This window comes from Diabrotica virgifera, chromosome 5 (assembly GCF_917563875.1).
Source record: "Diabrotica virgifera virgifera chromosome 5, PGI_DIABVI_V3a".
Classification (NCBI taxonomy): Eukaryota; Metazoa; Arthropoda; class Insecta; order Coleoptera; family Chrysomelidae; genus Diabrotica; species Diabrotica virgifera.
In genome coordinates this window covers 5,479,321-5,495,111 of record NC_065447.1, presented here as the reverse complement: position 1 = coordinate 5,495,111, position 15,791 = coordinate 5,479,321, and the positions used below count along the sequence as shown (strand labels likewise).

The following is a 15,791-nucleotide window of genomic DNA, read 5'->3' as shown; positions in this document are numbered from 1 at the left end:
ACATGAATCCTCCCATCGAGTGATTTACCGTCCAGAGCGAATCGAGCCCTGAATAGTTCGCCTTCTTCTGCTTCTTCTTTTTCTTCTCACAGTCAGTTTTTAGCTTTCTCCGATTAGCTAGCCGGCAGGGCAGTACCGTGCAGTACCGAGAACAAACACGCACCACGGCCCACTGCGCATCAAGTGCAATCAATTTTTTACGTCCGAAGCGGCAAAATCACATGCGCTTCAACTATTTGAAATTGTAATTGTTATTGGTAATTGTCTACGGGCTGAACAAAGCAAACAAGAAAAAGGAATCTTCAGCAGTACCGTACCGGGTGAGTCTGTTTTGTTAGTGACAATCGATATGGATAATCTTTTAAAATAGTTGTCGGAAAAAATGTAAAAAATATAACAGGTTGCCTTTGGTACCATCTTAATAATTGGATTCTTCCTCTTCAGGTGACGTGTCCGTATTCAGACGTTGGCCGTCATCATGTCTACCAGTTCCTGAAACCGCTTTCTATCGGCTGCTGCACGAAATAATTCTTCTACCGTGGAACCACACCATCATCATTCTCTTTGCCTTATTCCTATGCGGAATAATAAATAAGTATTCGTTTAAGAAATCCATTATTTCTAGCCAAGTGTTATTATACTGTGGAAGAATTTGTTTCAGACAGAAATATTACCTAAATGTTTGACTTGTTCTGTCTATACGTTTTATATGTCTCAGACGATGAATAAAAATATTGTTAATGTCCGACTGGTATATTATTTGACAAATAATGACATGATTTTGAAGTCAGTTAAGTATGATATAACGCCCTAGGGCATTAAATTTAAATAACTAGTTAAATACTGTCAAGTTGACAAATAACAACCTAAGTAAAACTATGGTTACCACAATTACGTTACGACTATTGCTGGTAAATGTACTTATTTGAAAACTAATTAATTCAAAATTCATTCAAATTTTTTGCATATAAAGAATAATTTAGTCGGACAGTAAACGTTGAAGGCACCACGGGTTTTATAGATAATAACGCTTTCGGTCAACGTATATACCTCGGGCCAAAGGCAATCGGCATATACACCATTGACCTCAAGCGTTATTATCCTTATAATACCCTTGGTATCTTAAAAACTATATTATATAATATTATAAACTATATTATATAATAAAAACTAACGCAATTTTTTGTTCCAGCATTCGAATCATGCTCGCCCAATCCATGTAAAAATGGTGGAGCATGCATATCACCGCTGAAAGAAGATACTTTTTGCAAGTAAGTACAAACATATTATAGACTTGTAGATTTTTCCATGTTTTATTTTCTAATAACAACTTTAATTCTCAACTTGTATTGTATTGTATTCACACTTGTATTCTCAAGTACAGTTCAAAATATGTATATCATCAGCCAAACATGCGTATACGTCTCAATTGACGTCTCTGCATTTCTGGAATAAAACTTTTACTGAAAACAAAGCCTCTCTCGTACCAACAGCATATTTATGACCAGAACTGGTTGGGGAAAATTTGATTTTCACAAAGCTTGTAAATTCTCTTATGGATTATCTTTGGGAAGAATTTTAGGAGCTGATTCATGAGGCTTATCGTACGGTATTCTTCGCTTCTTTTAGCTACTGGTTTTTTCGGAAGTGAAGTAAACTCAGACTTCCTCCATTCTGTTGGTGTTTCTTCCGAGTTGTATACGCAGTTGAGTATCTTTGTCATTATTGCTATTGATTCGTTGTCCATTAATTTGAGTAGTTTTGCTTGTATATTATCGGGACCTACTGCTTTATCTTCGTTTAGTTGTGTTATTGCAGGATAAACTTCCTGTCGTAATATTCTTGATCCATCACTTACCTCTTCTTGTAGCTCTTTGGTCTTCAAACGGTTTCTTTAGGTATTCTTTCTACGGTCTTAATTTTCTGTTTGTCCAAGATGACGTTTCTGTCAGAATTAGTTAGATTTCATTTCTGTCTCGGTCTTAATCCTCCTTGGACTGACTTGGCTTTTCTTCTTTCGTCCATTAGTTTCTGGATCTCATCTGTCATCCATAATGTTTTTTTGATTAATTTATCTGCCTTAAGTGTTTGTTCTTCGTTCGATTCGTCTCTTCTTTGCTCGTTTAACTTGTTTTGGACTCTCATTTATTCTAAATATAACCAAACGATAAAACAACCAAGGCGAAGTATAGGAAGGAATGGAGGCTGATTCTATAACAGGCCCACCATGGATTGCAGAACCAATGATGATGATGATAATAAATACGACTTCAATTTAACTACATTATGCTTTATTTACTTGTACTCGAACTGTGAATATAAACATTAACAATAGTATCGCGACCTAGCCCAACGTTATGTGGCCATCATCTTTAAGTCAATTAAACACTAACTATAATAATTATTTTTTATCACCAGGGTTCTGTTTATATACACCTTTAAATAATAACAAGCATGGCATTTCAATGTTACTTGAAATTACTGAATCCAATATTTTATAGTACAATTTGTGCGGTATTTCTTTTTCAATGACTAAGGGTTAAATACAAATCTTAAGACAAATGGAGTAATGTGCGCAGAGGCAAAGGAAGGATAAAGGAAAAACAGCAGATGAATAATTATTGTTACATACCGCACAAGATCCAGAAACACCGATAAACTGTCATGGAACTTACCAGCGCCTAATCTGACCATGGCATTGAAAGAAGAAGAAGAGGTTTTTAGAAAGTATCAAAATATAGTTTAAACTTTTATTACAGCTTGTGTAACCTTTATTTCGTTTGTGTTGCGTACATTTAAAACCAAATGATTATTAAAAGTACGTCGACAACATTGTACCATGAAATATGTGAAGCAATAAAACTCCTGGAGGACGAGAGCTAAAGCAGTAAAACCCGCTTTTTATATCTTTATATAATACCTCCACGCATCTTTATTTCTTTTTTCCTTTTTACGATGGTAAGCAAGGCTCGTTTTCGTTGTTTTTATAATCCATTTGTAATTTGAAGATTATTTTATTGTAAATCAAAGATTGTCGTGGAGCAGCGTGCCGTCTACCGAAATTATTACAAGAGAGAAGAAGTTTACAGGTAGAAAACCTCGGCAGGCCGCTCCGAGGATGTTCTCGAAGAGTGTGTAGTGTGTGTAGGCAGAAGAATAAAAAAGGATTATCTATTATCTGGTGTGGTGCCGGGGGCACACCCCGCCTTTCTTTTCTTCAGCGACGGTGCTACAGGGTGGAATAACATCGACAAGGCACTACTACAAGTAACAAGGATCTTACCCTTTCAGCACCAGTGGACGTACGACGTACGTCCACTTACTATACTTCAGGACGTACGACGTACGTCAAATTTATTTTATTACGTTTCAACTGTTTTTATTTGGATTTTTTGCTTACACTGAAAAACGTTTCAAAATAAATAAATATGTAAATAAATATTGAAGATTAATATCTGCCTTCAATTATTTAGTTCAGTCACAGTTTAGTATATCGTGGGTCGACCCCTTTTCAAACAAACAATTTTGTCCAAAGATGAGACAGGTAGAAAAATATGCGACCTTTATATTTAGTAATAGTTAACCAGAATTAGTAAGTACATTTTGGGAAAACCTATTTTATGATTGATAAATACTGTGTTTTAAAAGGGTGTCATTAGATTTCAGGTATATTTACCCAAAATTTGAATAAAAGTAAATAAACTTTCCAGCAGTTAAACACTGAATTAGATCCAGATAAGAATGTATATTTGGTAGGTACAGAGTTTCTTGAGGATTAAATTAATAATCCGGAGGAAAGTTTATGTGTCTCTGCTGATATGTGGACCATATTACCGTTTACTGAACAATATGTGGACCATATAGAACAATTTGGTGTTGGAGGAAAAATTTTACTTTGGATGTCTGGGTTTGGCCTCTTTTTGGACCAATAATTATACAATACTACCTCCGTAACTTTATAACTGTCCATTTTAGAAGGATTATGCATAGGGCCTTTTTTATTTCAAATTTAATGTAGAACATTTTTGTATAGAAGGTTGTTCATGCTAAACCACATAGTTATAGAAATATTGACGAAAAACGTAAAAAACTACGAATTTACCGATTTCTCCCCCCCCCCCTCAAACCCGACGCTCAAAATGGTGTGACTTTTTCCTGAACATTATATGGACCATATAGAACAAATTGGTGTTGGAGGATAACTTTCACTTTGGATGTCTGGGTTATGCCAGCTTTTGAATCAATTGTATCATACTATTATAAAACAATACGCCACTGAATCTCTAATCCAAATAAGTAAAAAGTGTGGGAAATCCTGGAGAATCCTGTACAGCTGCCATCTATCCGTGAGAAAAATTTGGCACAAATTAGTACATTTGGTTGGGTCTCTTTATACTTTTTACTCAACGGTATCATGCATTTTAATAGAAAATATCTTTTTTTGTACAAGTTATTACATTTTTCAGTGTAGGTTCGTTCATATGACGTACAACGTACGGCCGTTGGTATATAAGCATGGAAACTTACGCCGTATGTCCAAACTTAAAATCGCTGGGATTATTTACCTCAAAAAAAATAGTAGCTGGGGGTGAAAGGGTTAAATCTCTTTTGGCAATAGTGAAAAGAGAATTGAGGGATCTCTAATTGACGGAGAATCCATTAATCTAGAAACAGTAACATTTCTGTTGTATTTACTGATACAAAATACAATAACCGGCACAAAATTCCGCCACTCAAAATTTTTTTGATTAAGTGTGACAAATTATAACTTTATTATTTGTACTCCCATCAGTTTGTAGGTACATGTATTGATGTCGTTTGTTATTATTCCGGCAACAAAAAATTTTTGCTTAGATGGCATTATACGGGGGTGAATGGAAGCGTTGTAATTGGAGGGCTTATACTTAGTGTGACTAACTCCAATTCAGTCGAATTCGGGACAAAGCTAAAAAAAAATACCTAAAATCCGGGACTTTTCGATGAAAATCGGGCTATTTTTGTTAATATAGAATTTAATTAATCATTTTATTTATTAAACATTTTTATGTTGACAAAAATTTTTTTGGGATGTATTGTAATGATAATTATATTTTTGTTAGTTTTTGACGTTTCGACTTCCAATCCGGAAATCGTTCTCAAAAAAGGAAAAAGTAGAAAATCAACTGATGTTGGATTTCCATGTAAATAGAACCTTAGGTTAATATAAAAATATATTTATCATTGTTATCATTATTTAATATCCATGCTTTTGAATCGAATTTTGAGACCATAATTAAAATACTGAAACGAGAAAAGTCCAGAGTTTGTGTTTTCGTAGATCTATAATACCACGATATAAAATGCATGCGTTTTGGATGTGCTATTAGTATTACACTCTAGGAATTGTCGACTTTTTTTCGTCCCACCAATTCAATTTGATGTGAATTCTTAGAAGAATAACTTATTCAAAATTTCAAAATAGAATTTTACCAAAACGTTGAAAATCCGGATGGCCCGGAAGCCTTGTCTGGGACGCCGGGACACGACTTTGTAATTCGGGCCATGTCCCGGATTTTTCGGTCTAGTTGGTCACACTATTCATACTCCTTTCGTATTAGCTTAGAGGTATCCCTAAGATTTTATTTTTTGAATTACATATCTTAATATGTAGAGGAAAGTCACCAATTATGGAATACCATTTTGTTTTGGGGATATACAAAAATACCTTTATAGAAATGAAAACAGTTTAATGTTATGACATATCAGTCATATGTACATTTTTATGCAGTACTTAAAAGCCTTCTATTAAATATATTAATTACCAAAATAAATTGGAACAAAAAACAAAATCCCAAATGAGTATTCAAATATGGAATAGGTATCCATATATCGAATATAATCATATCAATAACAAAAATAAACATATCAATAACAAAAATAGACATAAACATCTGAGATCAAATAAATGTAAATAAGAAAATTGTGAAGTAGCTTAATTAACTTGCAGACATCACAGATCCATGTATGAAACTCTGGACCAGCACAATCATAATGAGCCCACACATCATGCACTTTTAATCCAGTATTCCATCATTAGGCACCAACGACTGTCCTGGATTTGTACATTAGTTCAAACTAGTATCAACATTTTTTCAATTCGTAATGTTTTAATTACAGGTCATAAAATATTAAAATAAAGGTACTATCGATAAACTCAATAGCATAACAAGTCTGTATTCATGGATGATAACCAATAATACTCGTTGAATATAAACTTACGTGCATAGAAATCGGCCCACTTAAAAATTTGGTAATTTTTGATGTCTCATATTTCCTAAACCTGTTGGCCGATTTAAGTGATTTTTTGAACATGTTATAGCCTGATTCTTTAACAATACCACTGTAATAATATTGTTGGTAAACAGGCAAATTTTTATTCTATACCGGGTGTACCAATCAAACTGTGTTTTTTTTTCTCAAAGTTCGCATCACCTTGTGGAATATTCTAGCATTTATAAAATACTGAAATTAAAACATAACTATAGCCAGAGGTTTTCTTAACATTCTGTTTTTTGATTCATTCGATTATGTTGGATAATAAAAAAGTTAGGTACTTTAACAACTAGACATGTTCGTCATCAATACACGGTGTTTCTAAATAAATGCGACATACTTTAAAGAGTAATTCTAAACTTATCTAGAAACACCGTATTTATGAAGAACATGTCTAGCTGTTAAAGTACATACCTAACTTTTTTATTATCCAACATAATCGAATGAATAAAAAAACAGAATGGTAAAAAACCTGTGGGTATAGTTGGGTTTTAATTTCAGTATTTTATAAATGCTAGAATATTGCACAGGGTGATGCACAGTTTGATTGGTACACCCGGTATACAATAAAACCTAATAATTACCTGTTTAGCAACAAGATTATTACAGTGGTATTATTAAGGAATCAGGCTATAACATGTTCAAAAATTACCAAATTTTTAAGTGGGTCGATATCTATGCACGTTTACCTTTGAAATTTTCTGCGAGACGATAAAACAAAACGCGCCTGCCAGACACGTGTTTTTCGCGCATCTGACACAGGTGTGAATACGATAATAAAGAGAGCGACTGAAATAAAAGATGGTCTTGTAGTGCGCTTCCAACTTATAATTATCAATATACAATGGACGCATTTCACAGGACAAACTCCATATTACTTATGACGATAATTTTTCGGCTCTAGCTCTTCGTCTATTATGACATCCCTGTTACGGAAAACGTTAAACTATACCATTATACTTCTCAGTTGTTATTTAAGCAAATAACGCAATAAATTCTCCATAAGAGGCGCAACAATGTCTTCGGAACCACCGTGTAGTTAGAGTATGTACCATGTACCTCGAATACTGTTTGTTCCATTATCATACCCGTGCCCACTCAAAGTCTATATCCTTATATATAACTCGAATTCGAGATATACCTACAACAAGTATGCCGTTCTTTTGTTGTGTGTTTAAACCTCCACACATTTGTTCGCGTTTTTCGCCCCCCGAACGAGCTGGACGCTGGCCATTATGTAACTGTTGCCGATATTAACCCAACGAGTTATGCAATTGGTGATAATAAACAAGTTTAAAATTTCTGTAATATTTTTCACATGATACCTAGTTTTTAAACTAGGAGTAATTCAAATTTACCGCGCCGTAATGTTTGTTTGTAACTGTGTACAGGATTTATATTAGCATCAAAAGAAATAAGAGTAATCCATATCGATTTAATTTTTAAAGGTCTTACACAAACATCTACAAGTATTGTTTATAGTAAATAAATGGATGACATTGATTTCGCAATGTAGGCCACTCGTTTCGAGAACACCCAAGTCAACGATTTTGATATTATGAGTATTTCACGGTCACAACGGTGTCGTCAATCATAACAAAACAATAACGAGTTTATTTATAGATACGGAGAAAGTAAAGCAGAGATCATTCATTATTTAGACATCAATGTAGTTAGAATATAGATTTTGTCCACCAACTCGTTACTAGCGTATTTAGTGTTTGCAAATAAATATATGTGGTAAATAGTGTTTTACAAATCAACCTCCTCCTCGGGGGTAACTAGCCCAACTACCATAACTGGTCCAACAGCAGTCAAGTTTACTCTGATAAATTATGAAATTTTGACACTATCGGCATTTAAAATTCATGGGTTAATTAAGTTATATGGACGATTTTTTGTGTTTTCTACGATATTCCTTTAATTTTTAGATTTTTAGTCTGCTTTTATATATAAAAAAATGGTTGTTTTTAGAATTCTTTAGTGACGTATTAGTATAATATTAATATTTATGGATCACCATTGAAGACCGATATGATCAACCAAAAAAGAAGATGAATCTGGTGATTTTTCTAGTGACAGTATTGGGTGTGAATCTGTAAGTTTGTATCTTAAGGTTAAATGTAGAACATTATAATCGATTTAGAAATTCATGCTAGCACAGAAAAACGTAGTAAAAATACATCGTAACACCACTTCACGTTCATCATCAAGGCTTTTCATTTTCCACAAGGCTATATCTTCTCCCTTCATGGTTCATTCTTCTTCCCATTTCTCCGTTTTCCGTTAATTTTTGGAGCTCGTAATTCTTCTGAGAATTTTCCTTTCGAATATTCTTAATCTTTCTTCATACATACTCTTCCAGTGAGACGTACGTATGTCTCAGATGCGTATTTAACTACTGGTCCGATTGCAACTCTGTATATTTTCAGTTTTGTATTTTTGGATAAACTGTTGTCCTTCATTAGCCTATATGGCTATATGGTATCTCCAGTATGTTTTGCTGCCTGCTAGTATTCGCTGTGTTACTTCGTCACAATCGTCACTTCAATTGTTGTTTCCATTCACATTACTTCCAGGTATTTAAATGGTTGAGTTGAACTCTTTCAAAAGTGTAGTTTTCTATTTTGATTTCTCTCGTATTGTTTTCTTCTCTTCCAAGGTAAGTATATTAGATATTTTGTTTTTCCTTCGATAATTTCTAGATTTATTTTTCGTGCTTCATTTGCCAGAAGTGTTTAACTACGATTTGTGTTGAGGAGTGGGCTACTTCTTCTACTGCTCTGTTGAATAGTATGTTTGACAGGGAATGGCCTTGTTGCACTTCTGTTTCTATTGCAATTTTGTGTATGCTACCTTCTTCTGTTGTTGTTTCAGCTTGACCCCTTTTTCTTTCAGTTCTTTCCTTATAAAAAGTACGCATACATGGAGTATGATATTGTACTCGCTTTACAGCGACTAAATTAGGCACATTTTTCAAATGAGATGAAATTTTTTATCGAAATTATTTAAGTAATGTGTTTTGTTTTTGAATATGCTGTAATACATCTTACATCGTTATTCTGACAGGTCAAATTTTTTCTTTTGAAATATTACCGAAAAACCCATCGTAGAGAAAGTAATGAGATTGGAAAGTTAATATAAGAGCTTCTGTATTTAGTTATTTTCCTTTCTTTCATTTTATCTGTCTTGAATTACAGAATGTAGCTATTGCAGTCGCATCATTACATATTTTGATTTTAACAAGTTCGATGAATAAAATCTGATGCTAAAGTCTCAAATTGTTTTTATTTTATTGAAAATTATTTTCTTATTAGACCTCACTAAACGACTCAAAGTTGGTTTTTATTTCATACACTTGCTTATCATCTGTCTTATTGCAGAATATACAAATATATTCATCCATATTTATAATATGAAAAAACAAAATCAAATTAATAATGTATTTACATTTTCATTTTAAGTATACCTAAATTTGATGTTGCAAAATAATTACTTAAATGAAATTATAATTTCTTAGGTACATTCCATGTCAAATCACTCAGGCAAAAATTTTTGGATCTCTGATTTGTCTGAAAATTAGTATATAGCTTCTGCGGGACGTAAAAATAAGATATTTAACGTCAAAAAATCTTCCTCTTCTTTTTTTTCTCAAAATGTTATTTTATGCGAGTTTACAGTGATTTGGTGTTTATTTAAACAAATTTGCATTTTTTATCGTAAAGTATCAATGAAAAACATAATATTTTAATAGAAGGGACTCAAAAATGTCATTGTATGGCATTATAACAAATTATTTTGATTCAAAACAAGTTTTTGATCAAATTTTATAGTGTAAAAACATTAAAATACATACCGTTTTTTACATTTTCCTCCATTCCCAAAATACATCATGATCGATTTGGCTGAAAATTTGCCCGCAGATATTCATATAGGACTTCAGTAGTTAGAAAGATTTGAATTATATTATAATACTAAGAAAGTTACATGCAGTAATATCAGACTCAAAAGTATATTAGTCGTTGCATTAGTAGTTGCATGCCGAACTGCCCAAAATTTTATTTTTCTATTCTTTAGGGGAGTCAATAATAGCTTAAATTTAAATTTACGAATGAATTCCTCCGTTACGTTAGCCGCCATCTTGATTTTAAAGGAGAACCTGTTTTGCTCAATATCTCCGCTATTTTTAACTTTTGGACAAAAATGGTAGGAACTTAAATTGTTTTAAATAAATCATGTTTATAATTATTACAATTTCTTTTTAACAATTTTTGTCGTGAGGTCGATATTTTCGAGTTAATTGTACTTACAGTAGACGCCTATATTGACGATGATATTGCATGTAACTTTTTTGGTATTGTAATATAATTCAAATCCTTCTCACCACTTAAAAGTCCTATGTTTTGGCTATCTGTGGGCAAATTTTCAACCAAATCGATTATGGTGTATTTTGCTCATGGAGAAAAATGTAAAAAAACGGTATTTTAACGTTTTCTACACTATAAAATTTGATCAAAAACTTGTTTTGAATCAAAGTAACTTGTTATAATGCCATATAATGACATTTTTGAGTCCCTTCTTTAAAAATACATATTATGTTTTCCATTGATACTTTACGATAGAAAATGCAAATTTGTTTAAATAATCACCAAATCAGTGTAAAATCGCATAAAATAAAATTTTGAGAAAAAAAATAAGTTGAATTTTTAACCTTAATATCCTATTTTTACTTCCCGCAGAAGCTATATACCAATTTTCAGGCAAATCGGAGATCCAAATTTTTTTTTGCTACAAAATTGAGTGATTTGAAATGGAATCACCCCTTAATATTCATTATAAAAAACTCACCCCTTTCCACTTCCTGACCTCAGATGGTCCGTAAATTATTTTTTCTTTAATTTGTGCTAATATTTATATTTTTCTGCTTTGTACGGCTCTATATAAATACAGTTGTAATCTTCTGCCATACAAACTGCTGTCACTCATTTACAAACGGAGTATAATAGAAACCAGAGTCAGATTAACAGACCTTGATAAGAAGAAGACAGTTATTCCCAAGATTTACCATATTATTAACCGCAAAGAATAACCGTTCCAATGAGCAAATAGCGAGTCCACAACTCTCGTCTTCCATAGAATAAGAATAACAAAATAAATTCAATGTCCATTATGGGCAATGTTGCGCTCGTATATTCGGTCTGTTGTCTGTTGCCAGACCAACATAAATAAGACCCACACGTCTCGAAAACAATGGAACTAATGAGGCTGTGCACGGCCTACCGAGCTTTCATAAAAAACGAAGAGGTGACTAAGAAAGGAAATTTTAAAAAACGACGGACAATGCGCTCGCTCTTCTACCTCGCCTTGTTTTGCTTTTTTGATAACCATCGCCTGATTTGTAAGTGTCAACCGGTAGGCAATAGCAGAAAGAGATAGGCGATCTTTACAACTTGCTTATTATTCAATTTGTTCTTGTTAAAATATCCATACACGGATTCATAATCGCTGCGGAAATATTCATACCCACACCTTCTTCCTCGACTACCTAAAACATTTGCCGTCGATATTTCATAAAAAATTAACAGTAAAGTTGTTATAAAACCCATGTTTATAGGGAATATAAACTTGGATTTTTTAATACCCTCCCTTCCCTTTGTCGTAAAGCATCGTTTACAGTGGGGGCCGTCCCTCATGTCGACGTCGCAATTGTCACTCATGACCCCACTTCCCAGTTATTTTTAAAAAAATTCAATGTTATTTCTGGATATTAAAACTATGAACCTTTATTTACCAATACTTATAACTAGAACAATTAATTAATAATAAATAACGCTGCCCTTTTATAAACGCTATTAGTAAAAAATGAGGACATCTTGGATATTAAAGCACCCTATGTAACGCACAGCTGAATGTGGCTGAATTTTTATGTTTGTGGGTCACAGTGTTGCCATGCTGTTTTCTATATATTTCTTTTATAACGATCAGATGGACACGAGGTCATGAAGGCTGAACCAGAAGGATCAGGACGATATTATCCTTGGATGGAATAAGGAATGACCGAAGATGGAAAGGTTCAATCGCTTACATTGACGAAACAAAGGCCACGTTGCTCAGTCGGAAGAGATGTGGGCATGGTTCTTTGTGTTGGGCTTCTGTTACAATGAAAGGTGTTAAATGAATAAACAATGGTATGCGAATAGAGCTAATGAAACGAAGATAGACAAAAGGTAAATAGATAACATTAACTAATGGTTTGACACTTGGACTCTAAGGAAACGGAAATAGTTAATACTCAAACGAAAATATAGGGCGCCAGGTATTTTGACCAAAAAATACTCAAAGGAACAATAATTAACGAAACATAACACAACAATAACAAATTAGCAAGAATGCTACGACAAAACAACATTGTTCTTAGTCTTGAGCTGTAAATAATAAATAAAAAACGACATCGTACACTTTAACAAAACATTTATTAAAATACTCAATGAAATCTCTTAATGCTCACATAATATATGCAAATAAAACGTAAAAACGTCAACCACAAAAACAAAAATTACACAATAATTATTTAAAAATGGTTAACAAATTGCATATACGTTGGTGTATTCACCAACACCGCAAAACTAACAAAATACGAGATGTACCTATAATGTAAGTGAACGAATATAACTCTTATTAACTCAAAAAAAAATGAACTGTAGTTACTAGAAAAAATAAAAAATCGATACTCTAAATAAAACTTATTCTTACCGTTCACTTACAACAAAAAAGAAAGAGCTCTTTGTTTATATATATAAATCTAATAATACTCAATAATAATACTCTAAAGATACTCAAAAAAATTTACATGGTGAAAATGTCTTTTATTTAAATATTAAAAATAAAAAACAAGTGACCGGCATATATGTAAATGTCACTATTAACACTAAAAATGGGCTAAAACTGTAAGTCAATGAACTTATCCCACGGAAGAAACACAAACATAAGTTCCTTGTTCTGGACACGCGAGAAGACATCTCAATACTTCTAATAAAGGATGCGTAACTTACTTGAAACAGATGTAGAGGATGCCCTTAGAGGCATTCTTTATCTAGGCCAGGTCATTTACCCAGCGGCGAAGTCGAAATAAAAGGAACGACAAAGAATAGCTTTGGCCACAGTGTAATGTGGATTCAGGTGCTAGCGATAGGTGATAACTGGGACTTGGGCCAGGGACCAGCCCTGTGAACAAAATTAAGTATTCACAGCGAGTGTTCTATAAAGAAAAGGGTTTTGTAAAGACTTACCAGAAGAAAATTCTAGGCTGGTCCATCACAAAACAACTAACGTCCACTACATGACTGACACGGCTTAACTTACTGCCACAAAGTTTAACTCACGAATGCCAAGATATCTCAGATTTCTGCTTAAATAAGACTGACGGCTTGGGGTACGCGACTTGCCAACGGTCGCCACAGAAATGCAAAAAAGGGCCTTATTAACACTGTAAAGGGCTTAGCAAGCCTAATACTTAAAATGAGTTATGGGATGCAAGGCCCATATCATTCACCAGAAAGCTATTAAAGTCTAACATTCGACTCTATCGATAGCACACATGTGTTTCTAAGAAAAACACGGCACTAGAGATTCTGAAGTCTACAGGGAAATAAGTTAAAATCCATGTAGCAATGAAAACTGAATTAAATTCTACACTGGGAAAACTTAAACGTTATACTTTCATAATTTCAATCAATGTTAAATGTACCTACAAGAATAATAGAATAATAACGTTTACTTCTCCGTCATTATACTAGGTAAAATGACAAATGAGGTGTCAAATGAAAGCTTATAATCCAAGGATAGTACTAAATGTGAGAAATTAGACCTAGATTGTCTGTCCCTCAAAAAATAAGCGTTATATTGGGGATTTCTAATGTTGACATTAAAAGTTGCACTATTTTTTTTTTCTATAAAACATTTTGATCTAAAACTTACCAGAAAACTTCTTTGTACTCTTTACTTTAAAATAAACGTGATTGAGAAGCTAAATTTTAAACTTCGTCACACAACTTTTGCGATTAAACTTTGCAATGCACAAATCCGCACCTTTTTCTTTGAAAAATTCATAACCTTTATCATGATAAGAATAAAAACTTGAGGCAGATACCTTTGTCTTCAGAAATGTTACAGCTATATAGTGTAAAAATTTCAGAAAAAAAATATTAAAATGGAACAGAGTTGTAGCGAGGTAAACGCAAAAAACCTGATTTCTTTTTTTTATTTTTAGGTTAAAATTGCGATTTTGACAATGTTCCCCCACATAAAATTCAAAATAAACTTCATTTTCGTTTTCAGCACCCTCGAAAATATAAAGTATGAATAAAATTAGCCATTCATCCCTCTGTGGTCAGTATCTCGAAAACTAAGCGCTTTTTTGAGGGTGTCACGCTCGTGTATAATATCACAAAAATTGTAACGTGATAATATGAAAAAATAGAGGATACGGCAACGATGTCACAAGTGATGGTCGGATCGAACGCCAAAATTTACACAGACATATTAGGGTGCTTTAATATCCAAGATGTCCAAAAATGATATGTAGAGAGACAGTAGAGACAAAATTGAAATATGTACACCAAAAACAGATGTGCACTCATACCCCCTCACACCTGTCGTATACCATAGTAATATGCAAAGTCCCCTTAAAGTATATTTTGTGTTCTGTATCATCTTCAAATAACTCTTATATGGACACTGTTTTCTTTCTCCCTTTATCTTTTTTTGTTTTCTGCACTTATTAGTATTTTATTACATAGTTATATTGTTTGTTATTTCGGCTATTTCTTTAATTTTCTTCTGGATTTTTTTGTCATAATGCCTTTACTGTAAAAACTTTGGTTCTTCACATATCTCTGTCGTTCGTTCATTATTTATTTTATTTTTATCACTTATTACTTATCACCTCTTTTAATAAATTGTTGTCATTGTTCTTGTATCTCATCCATTAATTCCAGAATCATTTTGGTCGACTAATTTTGTTTGTTGCCTATTTTTGAGATTTATCATTTTTAGCTCATTTTATATTTTGTCGAATTATTTGTTCCTCTATCTTTGTTAATTTTTTTGTTTTATCCCTCTAAATTGTATAAAAATAACTTGAATGTATTATAACGCATTTTGTATTGATTGTAGGTGAACTATATCAAATTTTCTGATGAATGCATTGTACACTTTACAAAAAATTCCGAGAAATATATTCCATAGTAGTCTTATTTCGATAACAAACCTTTATGTAGACTGCAAAGGCCATAATAGGTAGAAATTTGGCAGGTAAATTGGCAGGCCAGCAATTTTGAGTAGATTTATGTGGTTGAAACCCGTTCGTTCTTTTTTGAAGCCTCCACTCGATTATTTATACATGCATAATATTTCGGTTTGGTAGCAGAATTAACCGTGAAAAATTTTTAGAACACACTATGAATAATGCAGTTATGCTA

The 15,791-nt window shown here is 32.9% G+C and overlaps 1 protein-coding gene across 1 annotated transcript in view; it reads left to right on the top strand.

Moving 5' to 3' along the window:
- Positions 1-15,791, top strand: part of LOC114342869 (neurogenic locus Notch protein) — a 490,390-nt gene that overhangs the window by 54,687 nt on the left and 419,912 nt on the right. Inside the window, exon 2 of the mRNA XM_028293768.2 lies at positions 1,193-1,271. Coding sequence (XP_028149569.1) covers positions 1,193-1,271 — 79 coding nt within the window. The remainder of the gene's footprint in view (positions 1-1,192; positions 1,272-15,791) is intronic.